The sequence below is a fragment of the Anguilla anguilla genome, chromosome 13 (assembly GCF_013347855.1).
Source record: "Anguilla anguilla isolate fAngAng1 chromosome 13, fAngAng1.pri, whole genome shotgun sequence".
Taxonomy (NCBI): domain Eukaryota; kingdom Metazoa; phylum Chordata; class Actinopteri; order Anguilliformes; family Anguillidae; genus Anguilla; species Anguilla anguilla.
Window position 1 is genome coordinate 27,098,692 of NC_049213.1, and position 21,575 is coordinate 27,120,266.

A 21,575-nucleotide genomic window follows, 5' to 3' on the forward strand; every position below is an offset into this window, starting at 1 on the left:
TTCAGACATACTGAAATTGAAAAGGACAATGTTCCTCAGCCGTGAAGCCATGAAAGATGGAAAACAATACAGAAGACAACTTAGCCGTGGTGGGTATGCATCAGTGCGCGACTTCCTTTCTCCTTCCTTGACGGCGTGAAACTTCGACAGAGATTACAATCTCCGCAGATACACCAAGAATCCCCATCAGAAGCAGCGCTTCTTACCCCTCCCCGAGACTGATTGACCAGGAGCAAAATTATTCATTATTCAGAGCTGAGCAAATGACATTCTGGAGAAAACAGAATGATTTTGCCCCGTGGGCTTCTCTCTGCCTCTGTGGCATACAACAGCTTAAGCTGTTACACTGAAACTGGAAAAACACCAACTTTTCTGCACATAATGTGTGCGCTGAAATAAAGCCGGAGCGATTGCCTCGTCCTCAGTATGAGAATCAGGCTAACAGCCAAGGGACACGGGGCTTTAAGGAGCCCAGTCTTAACTGTAGCTTGTAAGCTCGTCAACAATGAGCCTTGCCCTGTAAAATAGGCCAGTCTGCACCGAATCGCCCTGGAATGAAATGTCCCACATTGCTTGGAAAACAAGCGACTCTTCCCAAAGTGTTCCACGCGGAACAGTTGTGCCTTTAGCAGTCGAGACATTCGGATGACATTCGGGGGTGAGAGCATGACGTCCAAACGCCACGTACACCAAGACTTTCAAGACCGGAGGCTGCCCATTTTATCCATTATCTGTATGTGTCAGCTTGTAAGATTAATCCTTTCACTGTTTTCCCAATGTGCTAATTGGAAAAATGCCTAGTGCATTTCCTTCATTGCAGCACTGTTTAGTTTAAACACTAAAGATGTTTTAAAGTAGTTAAACATCTGAATACGAACGGAAAAGTAATTAATTAGGCCCGGGCCAATGCTGAAACAAACGCTGCGAGAGCAAGTCTATTACAAGAAATCGGTAGATTAAAAAAAGGGCTTAAATTGTGTCAAAATTAAAAAGGCAACCATGCCTGCCTGTGGGCTGCAAGCTCAGGTCTAATGGGAGACTCTCACAGGGCAGGACTACATGTGATTTTGCAGAAAATCACGACAATGAACGAGAGCTGTAGAATATCATAACGCATTTCAGTGTTTTACTGAACCTCTGATGTCCCTATTTTAAATCAGGCTATGCCTGATATATGTTTAGGTGCAGGTAATGTCATTTTTGTGACTAGCTTTTTTTGAAAGCAATTTCTTTAACAACCCCTTTTTTTTCCCCCAGTCAGGAACTGCAAAACAGTGACCATTTCAAAATCTACAGGTTAGGTTGTACTGCAAGAGAATATTATGGACATTTGGAGGAGACATATTTCTGACTGGTACCTTATGAGCACATATCACACCACAGAAAGGAACAAATGTACCGGTGAATGGTAAAAGTAATCTGGGATAATTTAAGCCCACCATTCCTCTGGTCAGATCAACCTCTGCTCCCAGCAGGCTAACAGTTGCCTAATAACATAAAACCTGCGACTACTGAGGCTGGCCTGTGTTTGCGGCATGAATACAGCACATTATGCAATTATGCATATATGACAATGATTATTACACATGATTATCATTTTAGAATAATGCCAGTAAGCACAAGTGGCACTTTAGTCTGAAGCCTCAGTGTGTGGCAAATAGTGAAACTTTTATTTTATTTTATTTAAACTATAACCATGTTATAGACATATAATAATGGTAACGGCGCAAATAAAATAGATGGAAGGGGCTGAGGGAGGATGAGGATCTTTCATCCTCCCTGCATTGCTCTATGCGCCGTGAGACCAATCTCTTTCAGTGCGCTTTTTTTCCCCTTTACTGCTCGACTACAGTCAATTAAAGGGAGGATCCAGAGGCTGGTCTCAAACTGAGCTATTGATAACATTTAGCATTTAAGTTAATAGGCCACATTCCAGTACCATTAACAATGTCATTTTATCTTCCAAATGGGATTGTTGCTGCATTTAAAATGCACATTATTCAGCAGGAATGTTAAAATTTGAAGTGCCAGAACACTGCCCGTTCGGTAAATTGGTCAGTGCATTCGCATGGCTAGTCATTGGATTTATCAGTATTGTGCACGTTCCCTCAGCTTGCAGCCTCCAGATGGTGGTTTAAAAAATTATTTGGTTATTATTCAACTATAATCACACTCAATTATTGCAACATATTAGGAATAAAGCTACTGAACAATTTAGTCATTTCACAGTGCTACCTTGAATATTTTGGGTATACATATGGTGTGTACATAATCTTTTTTATAATAATGTAATAATGCAACATACTAATGGAATCATTAAGAGGAGGAAAACAAACATGGGTAACACTTACAACTTGTTCAGAGTAAAAGCTATTTCAACCGATGAAAGGAGAATTATCTACACAAATGTTGTTGTGTTACAGTATTTTTGGGTTCCAATGCACAATGTCAAGCAGCACTTCTTCTCACACCACAGCTGGCGAATCGGGTTTTTTCACAGGGATGATTGGGAGGAAACGCTCTGTGTGCAGGCAGGCCTGGACGGGCTGGGGTCACTACAGAATGATGAGGTACGGATCCCTGCCGGCTGAACCCTCCCTAACCCTGGGCAACGGCGCCGCCAATTACGCGTCGCCCTGCGATGAGACCCGCCGAGCGCTGGCACGGCCAGGATCCTATCCCGGACGGAGGGTCGTCCGTGCGCTATATGAAGAATAAAGATTTCAAATCATTGTGCCATAACGACGATGGCAGCCACTGCAATAGGAAAAACATACGTAACCCCATCATCGACTGTATGTGGTGTCTTTTCATGCAATTATAATATCATGCATCGTCCAATCAATAACCTCAACCACACTGGGACAAGCACAAGTCTGTCATTAGCAACAGGTTACAAAACGAGCAATGGAATCCAAACATAAACTTTGTGTCTTAAAACTGTAGTAGTTTACCTTGTGATTTTTAACAAAATTATTATTATGATTATTATTATTATTATTATTATTATTATTATTAATTTGATTACTATGTTAGAAAGTCAACTTCAAGTTAACAGTCAGCATGTTTGACACCCAAACAGAGCATCGAGGTGGAAAAAGCTGGGCATTTTAAAAATGGTAAAAACAATGAGCTTACAAAAACATTGGCACGTAATATCTCTAGATTTTCTGTCGATACAGTGGTTGATTACTCTAAAGGGTTTGACTGAATTGCACAAGTCCTTAAACTACAAGTGTTGGATTGAATACAGGTCCTCATCTCAAAAAAGGCCAGTCTTTGCAGAAATGTTCAAACTGCAACACCAGATAGGCTATAGTATATGAACTACAGTAATTGCCATTTTAACATCAAGGTTCAATCTTCAAGTGCACATGCATAAAACCCCAGTAAGGTTATTGGATTATTCCAAGATATTGGACTGCCGAGTCCCTCTCTGCTCTCACAGTTAATTCATGAATATCCATCGCAAATGCTCTGAGAGCCCAGAGGAACACTACCATTATTACAGAAGACAAGGACAGTGGAAGTGGATATCTGGCCAGTGTGATTAAAGATGGCTCGGGGTGTTAACCTGGGTTAGTCTCGCGCTTTATGTCCATATAAAAAATGAGCATGTTCAAGCACTCGAACATGGCATTCAAACCCATGGGGCACCAGGAGACCATTAATCCATTGTACTGTAGTACAATCCAACACACAAGCTATATAGGAGAGGAGCATTTTAGTCTTACAAAGCAATGAGTGATTTAATATTGCATTTCAGGGAAGGGAGTGCTTCTACTCCACCCACAGTCGCTGTCACAACATGAGTCTTTGTTCTGCTATTTCGGTCTTCTAACTTCCATATTTCTACCTTAGGACTCATTGCTGACCAACTCGCAGACAAATCTGTGAAAACTGCAACTTGATTACAGCTATCGTAAACTGGTGAAATTTGGGTTGGATGATGTGCTGTATATTTCAACTCTACCCAACCCACCCTAAATGTGTGATTACTGGCCAGACCAAGCGCTGGGCATGTGGATTATGTCATTGAATGGAACCACATTTAAGTGCACACATTTATGATTTAATACAGACAGCGTAATAAAGCACGTTTGTTTAAAATCACTAGAATGTTGCGGTTTCCCCAACTTCTAAAAAGTTTTGTGAACTAGTTGTTTGACTCATTAAGCATCTGTGCCATCTCAGTAGATGCAGACCCACCCTTAATGCATTTTTATCACTATTTTTCCAGCTTAGGGTGTAAACAAGTGTTTTTCAGCTCAAGCCTGCCACAAATTGTTGTTTTGAACACTTCAAGACAAAACTGTTCATGGATTCATGGGCAGGAGACACACAATTAACTTGACAAACCTAAACACATAATGGCCTAAGATCTTTGTGTGTCTCTCCTGATGGAGCACTTTGCCCCCTCTGCTTAGTGCAGATTTTATGGTTCTTTAAAATCACACGCAAGTGTAATGCAAACACATTATGAATTAGCAGCTGAATTAGCAGCAGCCAATTCGGGGAGTCGGGGCTGGCACACCACTGGAGTAAAAATCCAGGACTGCAGTTTGCGTCTCCACCTTGGGACCCTGAAACGGTTATGGAGGCACGTGGTGCCACAGGCAGGCCACAGGTGCTGTCCTGAGAGGTTATAAAGAACTTAGAGTTGAGAGGACGGGCGTGCTCTCCTCAAGGACGTGTGCCGACCCGACCCAAGAACACGAACCTACAGAAACATGTCCGCACTCACACAATATACATTGCGTGGCCACTTTCTTAGGTACGCCTGCTTGTTAATCCAAATAGCCTGTTCCTCCAAACAGCGAATTATGTGGCAACAACTATATATATATATATATATATACACACACACATACACATACTGCACAGCCGCAAAGAAAACGGACATCAACCCTTGGCCTTCTTCAGCATATCTAGTAGGCTACACCGAAGAAGGCCACGGGCAGAAATGGCATGTCTTCTTTGCTGCTGTGAAATTAAAGACCTTCTAAAATACTTCATATAGGCATATTACACAATTGTGGACTTTTTGTATGGTTGTGAAGCACTTCCCATAACTCACGGACCATTTTGAGAACACAACACACGGCACTTCAATTCATTTCGCATTGCATCATTTTTATTCCACAGCCTCTCCCTACTGTTTTCTGTGGTGCTACACATTGAAACAGCTGCTTTTGAGCAAGCACGTTATATTGGTATAGCCTATATATATTTTTAATTGGCATTTGGCAGCCTCTCACTGCTTGTAACACCGCAAAACTGTAAATGAACAGAGGAGCTTTATAAAACTATTCAATATATAGTCACAGAGTGCTGATGTCACAGCTGAAGAGCAGGGGAGGGCCTACACCAATGCATGGTCAGAGCTTGGGTAAGCCAGTCAAAGGTGGTCTAACGATCCCTCATGTTCTCTGAGAATTCACAACAACCCATCTTTGAGCAGTACATTCAATGATGGCAGAAGTTATAGGCTACAACATGACCAATGTAAATTTGAATACAGGACCTAGCAAGCAGTAAACCACCACACTTCTGAGATAAAAGGCATATACCAATAGAAAAAACATGCTGTTACCCATGTTAAGATGTCTAGCCAACTAATCATTCACTGAATTCATCAATACTCACAATGAATTCATGAAGCTGGGCAATGGAAAAATACCATAACATATGGTTATGAGCAATATTCTTTAACCAAAGTACAGGCCCACAAAATGTGACTTGATTATATTTCAGTAAGACTCGATTATGCCTACATTCTGCATATATTTTAAATTAATAAGTTAGGTTAAAAAAAAGTTCATATTCAGTACTTCAAAATGGACTAAATTCATCTGAATGGCATGATAAATGAGAGAGGGTCAGTCTGCTTTTCTAACTATGAGGCACACCAAAATTTGAATTTTAAAAAGGAAATGTGATGCATTCAAAACTCAGCCAGGAGCACGAACAAAATATTGCCTGATTTCACCTCAAAAGCTAAAGTGACAACCAGCAGAGAAACTGAAAGACAATCATCCCATTTTCTCACAGAATGCACAATTTCAGAAGCGCTGGGCACTGCATACCCCAAAGCACAAAAGTCCCTTCATTCAGTCTCCTCTCATTAATAAATGAGCCTATTATGAATTATTTTTCTTGCAACAGAACTAAGTAAATAAATTCTATAAAAAGGTCAATTTCTAGCAAAGATGCACGATAATGCCAGATGGACAACAATCTTTTTTTTTTTTTTTTCCTCTACGAAATGTAATAATTTCCCTGGGCCAATTTAGATTCAATTACGAGCCTGGCCATTGCTCTCCACTGTCAAACCTGGTATCTCTTGCATGTTAGCTGCACCTAGCACATGCCTGTTAGTACACAGTCACACACGCCATCGCAGTAAAACACAAATGGTGCAGTGCCCACTGGGGACGGCTAAAGGAAGAGGGCCAGGGGCCGTAAGAGCTGACAGCTCCCCTGCGGAAGACTGTGGTGCATCTTGGGATCCAAACTGCCACAGACGAATGCAAAAGCACCACGCTGTGCCCGGGTCAGGCTGCTTCTCATTTTAAGCACAAGCATATCTCATTATTCAGCCCGGGATGTTATGGAGTAATAAGTCCCCATTTCGAGGGGCTGGTCAAGAAATGTCACCTTGCTTGAACAAACCCATAAACAGCAGTAAAATAGCCCTGCGATGCACGCAGTGAACCTCTCACCGCCACCTCTGTTGTCAGTGGTCCGTCAGTCGCTAAGCAGACTTTAAAAGGTGAGACGATTGCTCATTTTCATTCGCGCTCATAAATACATCACAGCCTGCTGGTTCAAATTATTCCCCTCACGAGTTTAATTAGCCTGCAGCTGGATTTGCACTTTTCAAATGCCGCTGCAGCCATGTGTGCGACTGCTTAGGCGATGCGGGCTCTCTGCTTTCTCCCACACCCCTCCATCTCCCTGTCCCTGCATTTACACACTCCTGCCTCCCAAACCCGTCTCTCCACCTCTCCTCTCCGCAGTCTGACACCTCTCTCATGTGCACCTCTCCAGCTCCCTGTTTATGTCTCCTCTCTCCTGCACTCATCGCCGTGTTAGCGCACACTCACCTCCACGCTGCTTTGCATCTCTCTCCTTTCTTACACCCCTCTGAGTTCTAAGCACCCTTTTGGAACTGTATGGCAGATGTGTGATGTCACTAATTGGAGTGCGTAAGAAACATATTACACAGTAATGCAGACATTCGGGCTCCACAGACTCAGCCGCGCTGTAATACTGTGAGGCATGTTTAGATGGAACCCTGATGGATGAAGCAGAATATCCGTGCTAAAGGCAGGGGGAAAAAATCAATATCCTTTTCGGAGGACACTTGGAAGGAAACTGAATCCATCACTCATTCAGTCTTTAGCATTCAATATTCAGAGCTTTGTACATGTACCTTTGTTTCGCCACCCTTTTTCTGAATGAAGATGTTAACCAGGCCCAAGATCTGCAACAGAAGAGCTACCAATACATTTTAAACTGCACAGGGGGATGGAATTAGTCTTTAATGCACTGTTACCATTAGCATGGCTAGGGGAGAGGACGTACTGAAGCTCCATTAGAACTGCAGAAAGCTCAATACGTCGATACGTACCCATTGATTTTTAAAAGAGCCCCGTTAGAAAAAAACAAAAAAATATGTAATGCAGCTTGACTTCTTTCATACGGCAGACGGCTATTTCGCCGGCATATTCATGAAGAGCGATTTGCAAATATTCATTGACCTGAACCTGCTCTGTGGAGAGGATGTAGAGCTTATGGAATTCCAATCAAACGTTTTCCAAAGAGAGTTTTGAAATGATAAACGCCCTTTCATGGTCTCCCCGAGTGACTTTTCCGGGGGCAGGGCGAGTGTGGAGAAAAAGGAACAGGAGCAGTCAGCAGCTGTGACTGAGCCACAGAGCTGGACATCCATACAGGGTTTAAGCGAAAGGACCCTTACAGCATCAGGAGCAAACCTTACTTCCCAGAATACCACTGAAACGTACTAATCTGCCATTTTATTGCTTAAACAATGAAGCATAATAAAACAGGCTGTGTTTAATCAGGCTTTAGTACATTTACGTTACAAATGAACAACGTTCATACAATCATATCCGTTTGTGCATTTTTCCTGTACGTTTCTTACTACCTTTGATGTAACTGGCTGAAGTGAACAGAACACAAGAAAAAGTCAAAACACAGGCCACCTCGTACAAAGGCCATGAACTCAGACAACAGAGAGAGACAGCACATCAAACCAAAAGGTGTGCAGATGGGAAACACAGCTATCCAGGGGGTCAGTTTATTCCCTTTAACGTCAAAATGCAATGAATTCCAAAAATGGCTGTTTCAATCCAGAATGTACATCAAATACTTCACTACTGGGATTGGCTTAAACGGCATTCTGCATTGTGCATTTTAATGCGGCTAAAAATGAACACCAGAAAATATTCCATACACGCTTTCTGCACAAAAATACCGAGGCACTGAAAAACCCTGACTCAACCCGGGACACCAAGAGGGGCTTTTTGGACTGGATTTGGTTTGACAGTACGTGATGTTAGAAAAAAAAAAACACTGCAGACAATCTAGCCTTGCCATAAACCCCAGAGCTTATTTGCGCTTCACTTTCATTCAGTGCAGATTACTCTAATACCATTTTCTGGCGCCCGGCCTTTCACAGTACTGGAAGAGTTGAGTCTCAGGTTTTTACGTACACAAAAAGCATCTTACATTCCGGCACTGTGTAATTATACGCCATGTTGTGCTCTTTGTGCATGCACAGGAGTCGTCGCTATCTGCCTGGAACTTACAGTGCGAGCGGCAGTCGGCTTAAGGAGCATCCGCAGACTGCGCTGAAAACCCCACAAGGCCCTGGGACACACTGCGTCCCCAGGGGGGTAAAATCCCAAGCGCTAATCATAGCAGAGTCCGAAACCTTTGAAATGAGTCAACTTAATTAACACCTTCAATGGCACTACACTCAATTAACTGTAATGTGCCTTCTGGGGCATTTTTAAATGTTTAAGAAATTAACACATTACCATTTTACAGATTGTACCTAATTTATTTGTTCTGTTCATAATGTGAACATTTACCCATCCAGCCACATAGACACTAAAGGCTCGGAAATACTTTTCCTTTCCCTGTGAATTAAAAATAAATACTTCCCTCAAGAAAAAAAAATAAGATTAAAAAAAAATTCTTAAACAAATTAAAGTAACTTAGATTGGTACAGCTTTGACTGCTCTACAGATGTTTAACAGTGTAAGAAAAAAAAATGGTCACATGAATTTGACCAACAAAAAAAAAAAAAAAAAAAAAGAGAGAGAGATTAGCACAATTACAAACATCTAGTTTGGGTAGGAGTACTGATGCATATAGCTACATACGAAACTTGTAGCTGGCTTTAATTTACACAAAAGGCACTGCTCAGAATCATCATCTGCACTGCCTGTTATAGCCTACCCTCTTCAGTGAAACAAAGAACATGCCCAAGGAATCCACCTACTGCATCAAATGCTACATTTTCTTTTGCCATAAAATGTCGATTGTTGATTTTTTTTTTTTCCCAACTCACCCCAAGGCAGAGAAAGACATATGAATGGTCTTGACACGTATGCATCTGAACTGAAGGGTCTGAACTGATCTGAAGTCAGTGTATAGGAGCAGTGACCGGCAGGCTGAGAGAAAAAGAGCGCCTCGTGGGATCTGGAGCCCCTGCGAATAGGATCATCCACAAGGCCAGTACGCTGCACACGGACTGCAAACACAGGACATCCCTCTATACCGATTGGAGCTTATCCATTACCATGATTAATAAGACAGATCATCAGGAAGCCCTATTGAAGGAGCGAGGCCTGCAGAAAGATAAGCACGCGGAGGGACCTGAGCCCTGTGGGGTGTTGGGGCGGAGTCACTGTAGACACTGGAAATTGATTAGCCCATTAAAGCCTCAATTACCGATAATATGAAAACACTGAGTAATTTGCATCGTAATTATAGCACACGCTAACCGAAGTTAGACCATGTCTGACAGCAGCAAACCGACAAACAACAAAACTGACGCCAGAGACTGATATAGTACATTAGAATGGAAGCCGCGTGTTTTTTACACCTTTATAAGTTTGCCATTTGGATTGGATCAGGACTATCAAGACATTTGGCCAACGTTTTAATTAAACCATAGACATCTTTTCAACAACATTCAAGATTTGATTTTCATCGATCTACCAATGAGCCATGGTCTTTTTTTACTGATGCATATAATCTGCTGTACTGTGAGCCTGGGGGTTTGGCTTTCTTTTGGGTTAAAACAAGAAATGGGCAAAATTCCAGAGACAATTAGCACATTTTGTTTTGAGTTCGGTTCATGCTTTTGCTTGTATGTTTTGCCATTCTGTTTGTTGACAGCTGTGCAAACAACACAGTTGGCAGTAATTATTTCTACTTCGGAATAAGGGAACTCTGAAATATCAGTATATCATAACTTTGAAAGTGATGTCTTCTGTTATTTACAAAACACGCTAGCCTTATTTGTTTTCATAGTAGAGATCTTTATAGTGAGTGATTGATTATTCTTCATTACACATTCATGTTCTTCAAGCTTAACTATTAAAAAGATCAATTTTATTTTGGTTCACCTAAAGTTGCGCCCCTCTTTTGGAAAGAAAATAATAAATATTTAAATAATGCATCTGATGAAGCTGTATATTTTATAACCTACTGATATAGGCTTGGACATCTACATCTGGCACCAATTTTTATTGCCAAGGCAAGATTTTTACCGTTGTGTACGATTTGTCTTGTCTACACCTTGTGGGTAATGAGCGATCAGCAGGATTAAGTTACAATTTTCGGACATCCAACAAAGTGCAGTTCATTTTTACACACAAAGAGGACGATGTCCTTGTGCTACATCTGTACTGTTTTAATAGATAATTTACACTAAGCAGGCAGAAGAAAGAGACGTGAAGTTCCCTGAGCCACATTGATTACGTTGCCTTTCTGTCTAGATATTTAGGTCTAATGCATTTTGAATGTGGGTGAAAGAAACCCACTCACAAAGCTGGGAGTCAGGAAAAGTACTGCCTCTTGCGTCACACACATTTTTATTGGTGAGCTGTATAACCGCATAGTTAATAAAATTTACCTTACCGACTATCAATTATTAATTTGTTAACATAAGATAATCAATCAATGGAATTATTTAAAAAGTGCATCCCTATTTCACAGGCTACTGCCTTTTTATAGAGCTACATCTTATTGTTAGTTAATAACCACAAACCACATGCACGGTAAGACGGATCCATCAATTTTTTTTTTCCTACTTCGACTTTCAGAACAATAGCATGATCAAAACTCATCAAAGCACTAGCCAATATTCAGAATCTTCGGCTATACCATTTTTCTGCCATTCTTTATATGCGGCTTTCCCTTGCTGTATTCTTTAGTACCAGGCCCAAATATTGTCTAATTGAGATGGCAGACCTCCCTCTCGATAACTCGTCTCCTGGATACCTCATGAGTTCAGATAATTTGCACTTGTGTAGCTGGCTTCCAATGTTCCGTGATGCTCCAATGTTGAACAGTTAGCATGACATAGCCTATTAACAGAGACATGCAAAAAAACTGACCACATATTACAATCCCGGTGCTCTCCAAAATAAACCTTCAAAAGTGCCCTTTTCAATGAAACCCCCTCCCTTCTGCCCCCACTGAGGTGGTTAGGGTTTCTGACACCAAGCACACGGCTTGTCAAAACACCCTCTGGACTCGACTCTCAGAGTTGACAAGAGCTGATCAAAATATGTGCATAAGAAAACAGAACTGCAGTGGCACTGGGGGAGTTCTGGAACAGGGCGAGAAAATCTCCCCAAATATTGCACAGAAAGCAAAACCTTCTGCCCAACTCCACTGATGCAGTCAGACATACCTCTTCATACGGATTTTAAGCAATCCCATAGGAAACTGCTAAAAACCAACTACAAATCAATCAGTTCAATCCTTACATTTTAGTAATCCATCATTTGTAGTGCAGATGATGTAACTGCAACTTTGTTGAGCGTAGGCTCCTTTCCACTGATTAAAATAAAATGTAAAAAATAAGCACAAAATTACTATTTTCTCTCAGTGACTACAAAATGTTAGCATTTTCATCTGCATCCCTATAATCTTCATAGGTAACTATGTAAAAAACAGCAAAAAATAAATGCTGTCGATATTGTGAAAGTACACTCAAAGTCACGCAGTCAGAGGGAGCTGGTAAACAGCAGGTCCAGAACAATTTTTCTGTTTGATCAAATTTATATTAGTGGAGGATGGGAAGGAATGTACTTTGAGACCATTCTGTCCCCAAAGCATTATTCTCAAGCACAACTAGTGTGGCCTTTTCTTCAACACAGCGCCACCCAAGGCTGTAGCTTCTGGGGTCAGTGCTGATCTACTTTTAATTTGGGAACACTGAGTTGGCTAAGATGGGAATAGTCAGACAGGACAAAAAACATAAACCCTAAATAACAGATACTAAAGTCCACCCCTCAAACCCCTAAGAGAAGTTTTTTGGAAACCTTCTGAAGCATGCAGGAAGAACAGGGATTGCACTGGTTTTCAGGAAATAAGCCTACATACACACAGAGAGACATCAATACAATGATGGACAGTGCAGTATTCGGACAGTGGCGCAATTTTAGTTGCTTCGGCTCTGTACTCCAGCACATTGGATCAGAAATAATCCAATAAATGTGAGCTTAAATTACAGGTTGCCAGCTTTAATTTGACGGTATTAACATCGCTGTTGGGTGATCCGTGGAATTACAGCCCTTTTCATACAGTCCCCTCATTTTAGGGGAGCAAAAGTAATTGGACAATAGACTGCTCAGCTGTTTCTTATTAGTTCTGGCACAAGAGAGCTAACAAAAGGTCTATATCTGATTCCAAGAGTGGAAATTGCATTTGGAATTTGTTTCTGTTGTCTCTCAACATGAGGACCGAATAAGTGTCAACGCCAGTAAAGCAGGCCATCACGAGACAGAAAAACCTGAATAAATCAATCAGAAACACAGGCGAAACATTGGGCGCATCAAAATCAACCGTTTGATATAGGCTATTGTTAGGAAGCAAGAAAGCACTGGTGAGCTCAGCAATAGCAAACATAGACCTCAGAAAAATCACTGTAGAGGTCGACTGAAGAATACTTTCAAATGTGAAGAAAAACCCTTTTTCAACTGTCAAACAGATCAAGAACACTCTCCAGGATGTAGGCATAGGTGTATCAAAACTACCATAAAGAGAACACTTACACCAGCATAACCTCAGATGTTTCTCTGCAAACCACTAGTAGCCTAACCCTGAAGAACAGAACGGCCAGGTTAGAGTTTGATAAAAATGACATTAAAAAAACTGTAGATTGCTGGATGTCCAATCACATAGCATAACGAGCTAGAAATAAACATTAAGTCAGCAGATGCCTCACAAATAGGCCTAAACCGACAATTACCCTATAAAGACACAAAACCACAAAAATTTACAAAGCAAAGTTTTTCTGTTGAAAATCACGGCGATAGCGGACGCCTGAAGGTCCGTGGTCATCAGCACTGTGTCTACAGTCTCATTTTTTAATGCAATTAAGAGGAGTCTAATGCAGTTAATTTAGCATGTCTAAGGCTGCACGTAAACCTGAAAGCAGTTCAAACCAACTATCATTCATGAGCAGACTGTACCAATAACTGCAGACCATTTATAATTGTTTTGCAGGAGTGTTCAGCACAATTTCTTCTATAGGCAGCTTGAAAAAACCCCATATTAAGGATTTGTGGAGCTTTTAAGAAGATAAATAGCAGTTTTCCATATTTACTAAAGTTCCACACCGGAGGTTTGCGATGGCAAAATGACAGAAATGTGGCATCTCAGAAATGTGCATAATTAGTTTAATGTACATGATTTTAATGCACATGAAAGCTGTGATGTTCGACCACAAAAATATGGAAAGAAAGAATGGATATTTATGCATATGACCTGCTAAAGCTAATTTATCATGGCTGGTGGCCATTGTGGCAAAATAATTGCTTCTGTTTAACGCCTGTGAAAAGCTTGGCAAGACATTGTCAGTATATCAGACTGGGGTAAGTTTTCGGATTTTGCTCATTTATTCAGAAAATATTTAGCCTACTATGAAATTTTACTTCAAACAGCTTTGACATATTAGTAGTCATTAGCCATTTCAATTACATTCAGAACTTACACGCAGTCCAATGTTACATTCTTACCACCTAGTATGATTGTATTAGACATGTGAAATAATTGTAACAGTATATGCGAATGCCCTGTAATGTGCCTACGCAGGGTTTTTTTTTCTTTTTCTGCACATATTAATGTTAATCAAGGAAACGCATTTCCAATGGTAATGTGAGCCCAGCCACATCCTCAGATTATGAAGCATGCAGCTTTATTCATGAAAAAAGCCGGTGCATAGACACTAAAGCACAAGCAACTTCATTACTTACCATGAAGCAAGTTGTGCTAACATCCAAATAGATAAGGAAAGCTGATTTTGTTTGTTACATAACACCCAGGCAAGCTTTCACAAAGCAAATAGCCGACTATACAGACCAATCTGGTGTGTGCGTATTATAAATGCCTGTGAACAGGTAGTGGTTTCTTCTCCATTAATCACTTGGAGCACCCAGAAGGTAAACCTACGTCAAAGCAGCAAGCAACACAATTAACCAGCTGAACACATTTAACATTAAACACTGAATTAACTTAAAAAGTCAAACAAACACATTGATGAGAAAAATGAATTTCTCCAAGAAATATTCCATTTAAAAATGCCTAAGGTCTCCCCAAAAGAACACTACATATAGGCCTATATGGTTTTCCACACATCTAGTGTCCCTAATCTCCAAATCTGAAGCCCTCTCCATGACCTCCCTGGGTACCAACTCTCTCATTTTCTCTTTAGATGGCATTCTGTAAACATATAACAACAAAAAGCATGTTGTTTGTAATAGCAATAAGGCAGCATAACCATAAGAGTTACATTTATACAGACAGCGCCACGTTTTTGGGTCGCCTAGCATCCAATTCCTGCAGGAGTACACTCTGGAAAATATACTTTTCATAACCATAACTTTTTAAGTGTTACATTTATGGCGACTCTCCCCTATGTTTGTGGAAGGAGAGAACCTTTTTAAATCTTTTTAAAACACATGACTCCCTCTTCAGGAACAGTTGCCTGTGTAGAGAAGTTCAGATATGGTGGCTCTGGAGATGGTTGGCCGTTGGGTACGGAATTAAACAACCTGAAATACTAAAACAGCATTCAGAAGTTTTTCACTTAGAGGTGACAGTACCTATCCATTGCATCCATGGATCCTGACACCTGTCCAAAACTCGACTTCACCAGAGATGGAGAGGTACAACAATGTTGCTTTCCTGCCATGCGCAAGACGCATCTTAAATACCGGTGCATTTAAATGAACTCCCTGCGGCTGTGCTCATTTACATAACCAGTCTTAGTATGCAGGAAAAACCCTGCTAAAGTGACGGAAAGAGGACAGTGTGGAGAAAGAAAGGAACTGCTCATGATCCAAAGCATCCCCACCTCATCTGTGAAACACGGAGGAAGTGGTGTCATGGCTTGGGCGTGTATGGCAGCCACTGGAACAAGCTCACTTGTCTTCATTAGTGATGTGACTGCTGACAGCAGCAGGATGAATTCTGAAGTGTGCAGAAACATCTGCTCAGATTCAACCAAACGCCTCAAAACTCACTGGACGGCGCTTCACCTTGACCCCAAACATGCTGCTAAAGCAGCTAAGGAGTTTTTCAGGGCCATGAAGTGGAGTTTTCTTGACTGGCCACGTCAATTATTGTCCTGAATCTAACTGAACATGTTTCACTTGCTGAAAACAAGATTGAAGAAAAAAACGCCACAGAAACAAACTGAAAATGGCTGCAGTACAGACCTGACCGATCAATACCAGGTAAGATACCCAGAATCTGTGTTCATTTGTCCAATTACTTTTGCTGCCCTAAAATGGGGGGACTATGTATAAACACGGCTCTGATTCCTCCTAAGGGTGACCCCATATTGATGTACAGTGTCCTCCAAAAGTATGGTAACAGTAGAGTCAAATTAGTTATTTTTGTTATTTTTGTGTCTGACCCATTGCAATATACAGCAGAACTTGAGAGATACAAATTACAAGATTGCAGGCTAATTTGGACTCTTCACTCTGCTCACAACCATGGAAGAAAAGTACACCACTTTTTTTTTTTTTCTAATGCTACTTCTGAGTTCATACCCTGGTCGAGTAACCAGTGAATGTGTAACCATGACATTCATATCGCTGAGGTTCTATCCTATACTATCCCATTGTGCAGATATCCTTCTTACAGAGCAAAACTAGCCTAATGGATTAGGCCTACATGATGTGTATTTAAAACATAAGCAAATATGATCATGATTATGGTTATCATTTAGCCTAATACATTCTTACATTATTTTGTCAAATATCTGGTGTGTTAACAGATACCCTCTAAATTATCAAAAAAGCCTAAGTACTTCCTATCGGCTACTATAAGGACTATTAACCTTGGTGAAATGTTATTTGTATCCACTTACATCAAACTTGGTCGACTGTATTCCTTGTGGAAAAGAAATGTAAATGTGTGTTTGCAGTAGACAGATGGGTACGCCTCAGAGTGTTTGAAGTCCCTGTGCCGGAAAAGTCTCCCCTTTTAAATATTCAGGACTGAGGCGTAATCCACAGGCTCCCCAGTTTAAAATGGTGTGGAGTGTTCCCACACCGCAGAGCAACGGCTTTGACAGAAGACCCAAAAAACTTTGTACAAATGGCAGTGCTGTGTAGATTTTAATAACTGATGTTTGAGCACTGCCATATTGATAAGAAAGGACAAAAGAAATTTCCACTTTCAGTGAAATTAATGAAAAAATGAATGAATAATGAATTAATGAATACTGGCAAACCACTGTATTCTCTGCCAAATGGTCAGAGACAACATTAAATAACATCTACAAGAAAGGGTTTACGTAATTAACCAATTATCAGTTTTACACAACAAATTCGGAAAGTTTGAAAACGTCTCAATCTCCCATTCACATATTAAATATGGTTCAATGAAAAACATCCTCTCAACCTTTCTAAATGTATAACCATCTTTCCAATTAAGACATGAACTGTAATATAATTTGGCATAGTATACAATCTCATTATGTGAAGCTTTCCTAGATAGATTAAGCTAGTCCCCAGCTACTACCACTATACCTCATTATACTGACAAGTTGAAAATATATGCTTACAAAGCATCAACGCAGAATACAAAAGCAGATTTCTGAGCAGTGAGTCCACACAAATGTATGCGCAGGACTCAGCAGTGCACAGCACAGGTCCACCCACTGCCTTTCAACCAGAAGGTTTCCGGTTCAATTTAAGCGAGTTTAAAGGCTAATGCAATCTTCTGTGATAAAGTGGGGGACAACTCCGAAACCCTGAAACCTTGCCTCCTACTAAAAAGCACGATGGCCAATTATACAACCACCCTGTGGGGCTGCCAGCCACAGCTGGCACTGGCACAGATAAAATTCTATGCCAAATTGCTGTATTATCACAACTTTCCACTCATGCGTTCCGTCTCATTCCACTTAGCTCTAAAAATAGCAGTTCAGGCTAGAGCTAAAGCTAATCCATAAGCTGTTCAATATACAGGTAGGCCTCATTTATCCTGCAGGACACTGATTTGTTACAATGAAATTTGCCTTGAGAGAAAACAAAAATGCAAATACAATGAAAAAGGCCATCCATAATGCAATTTATAAGGAAGGATTCCAAACATTTGTGGTCCCCTGGTAGCTATATTCTAAGATCGGCTTGAGAGAGGTGATAATGTTAAATTGGGGATTACTGCAGGAGGTGCTGGAGTGGGGTTGTCCCTGGGGCTAGACTTCACCAACTGCCACTCCTAAGGAGGCTGGCAAATCTAGACCTAAACGTAGTAGCCTATAACTTTAGCCTAAGGGCCATAAAGTAGCCCTGGCGTAAGCCAGCTATTTCAATCAGCCAACACAATATTTTCTGCATGTGCCACTATTTTGCTATATTAAACATAGGCACAGTGAAATAGCTCTGCTTAACACCTTAGCTTATGTAGTTTTACAGGTGACAACAGTTTATCCACAAAGTGCTGTCCAAAAAAGCTGTTGGCATTCTGAGAACACTGAAGGTCTGTTTTTAAATCGCTATAATAGACAAAAGTAAATGTTGAGGAATGCATAGAGGGTTAATATTAAATCTTATAACATATCCTGCAGCTTAATGCAGCCCACTAGTGACTCATGGACATCATGTAATAAACTGGCTTAGCTAGGATTTAATTATTTATTTAATTTATTTTCCAATTGGGTGCTTAATGAAATTTTCCCATTTCTATTCCATTGTTTATCTAGCCTATATGCACTTGCTTAAAGCTACCAAACTGTGTACCATTAATTAATAACCTATGAATAAATGGCAAGAGAACAAGTTTTTGGCAATAGAAAAGAGTGAAGTCATTGAAAGTCTTTTTTTTTAAATTAATACCCTGAATGTCATCTTTCCTCACAGCATGCTCAAAATATAGCACAAAGTACAACACTTTGTATAACGACCGTAAACCGTAATTCAATTTTACTAAATTAATTGAGTGAACAGTTGGACAGATGAAGTTGCAATGAAAGAAGAGTTCAGGACAATAATAATGTCCTCAAACCATTTAAGTAAACTGAACTTTTATTTATTTATTAATTTATTCATTTTTGTAGATTTACAGCAGCAGCATTGCTTCCACTTAGAAAACAAAAAACTGCCAATAGAGCTCCATAGAAATATGTCAATAGAGCACCATACTTGCTTATAATGCCTATAATATTTATAAATTGTACACAATAAATTGGAAGCATATGCGATGTTTTACAAAAATACAAAGGCAAAATAAATTTCACAAATTCCACATCATTTGTAATAATTTTGTAAGCAAGCCAAGGGCATCACACCAGAAAAGACAATCAGACCGAGAAGGAAACACAGTTAAAGTGAAGGAAAACCTGAAGATGGTCAAATGGAATGTTCAGAAATTAGGCTATGTAGGCTAGATCTAATGAGAGCTGCAAGGAGTTCTGTGGGGGGTGGCTAGGCTCAGAATCCTAATTTAAAATTTTTTAAAAATAAAAACACATTATCGTGGTTTCGTAATTAAATTAATTTGCATGTAGCTAAAAATAGATAAGAATGTTTTTATTCCATTTTCTACCCCTCCAAAAACCTTATCGGTCATGGATCCACGTACAGTTCCGAGAACTGAACATTATCATTTGAGTGCTTTGACATTTACAACTGGAGTTCAGTATCCCACAATTCAAAAGAATTAATTTTATGGAAAAACGCAACTGCCAAAACAATGAAAACATCAGGCACCCTCCTTTTTTCATATGCAGGTAAGCAAACTCCTGCTAGGTCACATGACAGCACATTTACCATGAGATGCTATTATCTGACCTAGTAGGATTGTTTCTCCCACATGAATGTACAGTGGAGATGAGCAAGTATTATTGTGCACAACAACAAAAGTACTGCCATTTAGGCTAATTTGTCATTTCCCATGCATTATTCAGGCATTTTAAAGTTGGGTTTCTTCATATTCACCTTTAGTATTTTCTGTTCTTGAAAATAACAGGCAGAGCAATTGACCTGTAAATGTTATTCTTTTAAGAAATTCTCAGAAATCCAATTATCACAGCCAAAAAATCAATGGGATTGTGCAAGATCTCGACCATGCTCCAAGTGCAGAAAAACACAGATAAAAGTAAACAAGCAAAGTACGCAAAGGAAACTTTATCAAAGTCCACCAACCAGTAAGTGACAAGTGGTGTTTCTTGATTTTAGCTCCACAAGTTTTTAATAAAAGCTCACTTCTGTCCATGATTTTGGATGTTAGAATTTCCTTCCACTCATCACTACAATTGTGCCGCCTGAGTTGCAGTGTTTCCTTATGATTTCAACAGTGTGTGTGTGTGTGTGAGAGAGAGAGAGAGAAAGAGAGAAAGAGAAAGAGAGAGAGAGAGAGAGAGAGAGAGAGAGAGAGAGGTTTCATACTTGCAATGACCTTTAGACTACTGCATGGTTTCAAAAAGACAGCCAACTAGCAATCATTAGCTAGGTCAAAAAGATGTTTAACGATCTAACTTAAGATCAAACGTTTGCACAGAGTGCACAGAACAAAACTTATTAGCTCTTGTAACTTAATTACCTAACCTGGTAGCCACAGTTCTAAAAGGGTAAAGCCAAAAAAGCCACCGTATGAACTAACTCAGTATGAACTCAGTAAAAGGCATTTTAGCACCACTCATTGTTTCCTTATCAACTCAAATATAAGAGTAGATAGCTTGCAAGACAGCCAGCTGTCAACTCGAATATAAGAATGGATAGCTTGCAAGATAGCCAGCCATACCAGAGTGAGTATCTCTCCAGATGTTGAAATGACATAGACAGCCAACCGTTACCACCACTCATCATTCTAGAGGGAGCTGGACAAACAAGTGCAAATCAGCTTCCTATATTCTCTGGAAAACTAAAAAATCCCCAGTGATGAGGGTCCCTGATTATTTTCAAAGATGCCGGCTTTGCTCTTTACGATAAAAATGGAACGCGCTGATGGCCTCATATGGTGACGCATTCACCTAGCTACAGAAGCATATAGCTGCCACAAAACTACGTTCTTATGTTTATTTAGCTATTTACTTTAAGTTACACGTATGGCTTGCTAACACGTCACAGCACTGACTACTGGATGAAGTTCCAACTAACTCACGCTAACTCAACGTTTATAAAAAGGTGTTGAAAATGCGATTGCAACGGCAATACTCGGGCAAATTATTACTCAGAGTAACAAAGTTCAGAAACTAAAATTAGTACCTTGCTCTTCTCGAGAAGTAAGAATTTAGTGCTAGCTCTACGTAGTCCTCTCAGTAGCACCTGTGAAGCCATGGATGCCGCCATGATGAACCGGAAGCAAGAACTGAAATGAAACGTGCGTGTGGCGAAAAGGGGGAAGTTTCCTCCTCGTTTAACGCTGGTATCGACGGGAGTTGAAGTCAGTGAAAACTTCTTTACACACGCTGCGTGTGTGTGTGCATTTTGCAAACTGTAACTTTTCAGATCTTAAATAAGTACTGTTTAATCGTTGTAAATATGAGAGACCATTTTCAAACTTCGGTTATGCCTATTTCCACGATACAGTGCTTGTACAAATTATGGAAACACTGTGATTAAAGAAAAAAAGAACCCTTTTGTTTATGGTGTGCTTTTCATACACCCAAACCAGACAATTGTTCAAACATGTGTAGTAATTTAAACAAGTTTTTAAATTTAACACTGTGTAATTGCACATTATGTCTTCTATAAATGATGAGATTTGACTCTTTTGTGTGACACAACGTTTGAATGACCACATTCTCTTCGAATGATAAGCTGTAAAAACACAGAACCAAGTTACAT

At 40.2% G+C, this 21,575-nt stretch overlaps 1 protein-coding gene across 1 annotated transcript in view; it reads right to left on the reverse strand.

The window, feature by feature from the left end:
* suclg2 (succinate-CoA ligase GDP-forming subunit beta) overlaps positions 1–21,126 on the reverse strand; it is a 102,897-nt gene extending 81,771 nt beyond the window's left edge. Inside the window, exon 1 of the mRNA XM_035389172.1 lies at positions 20,994–21,126. Coding sequence (XP_035245063.1) covers positions 20,994–21,077 — 84 coding nt within the window. The 5' untranslated portion in view covers positions 21,078–21,126. The remainder of the gene's footprint in view (positions 1–20,993) is intronic.
* Positions 21,127–21,575: the final 449 nt, after the last annotated feature.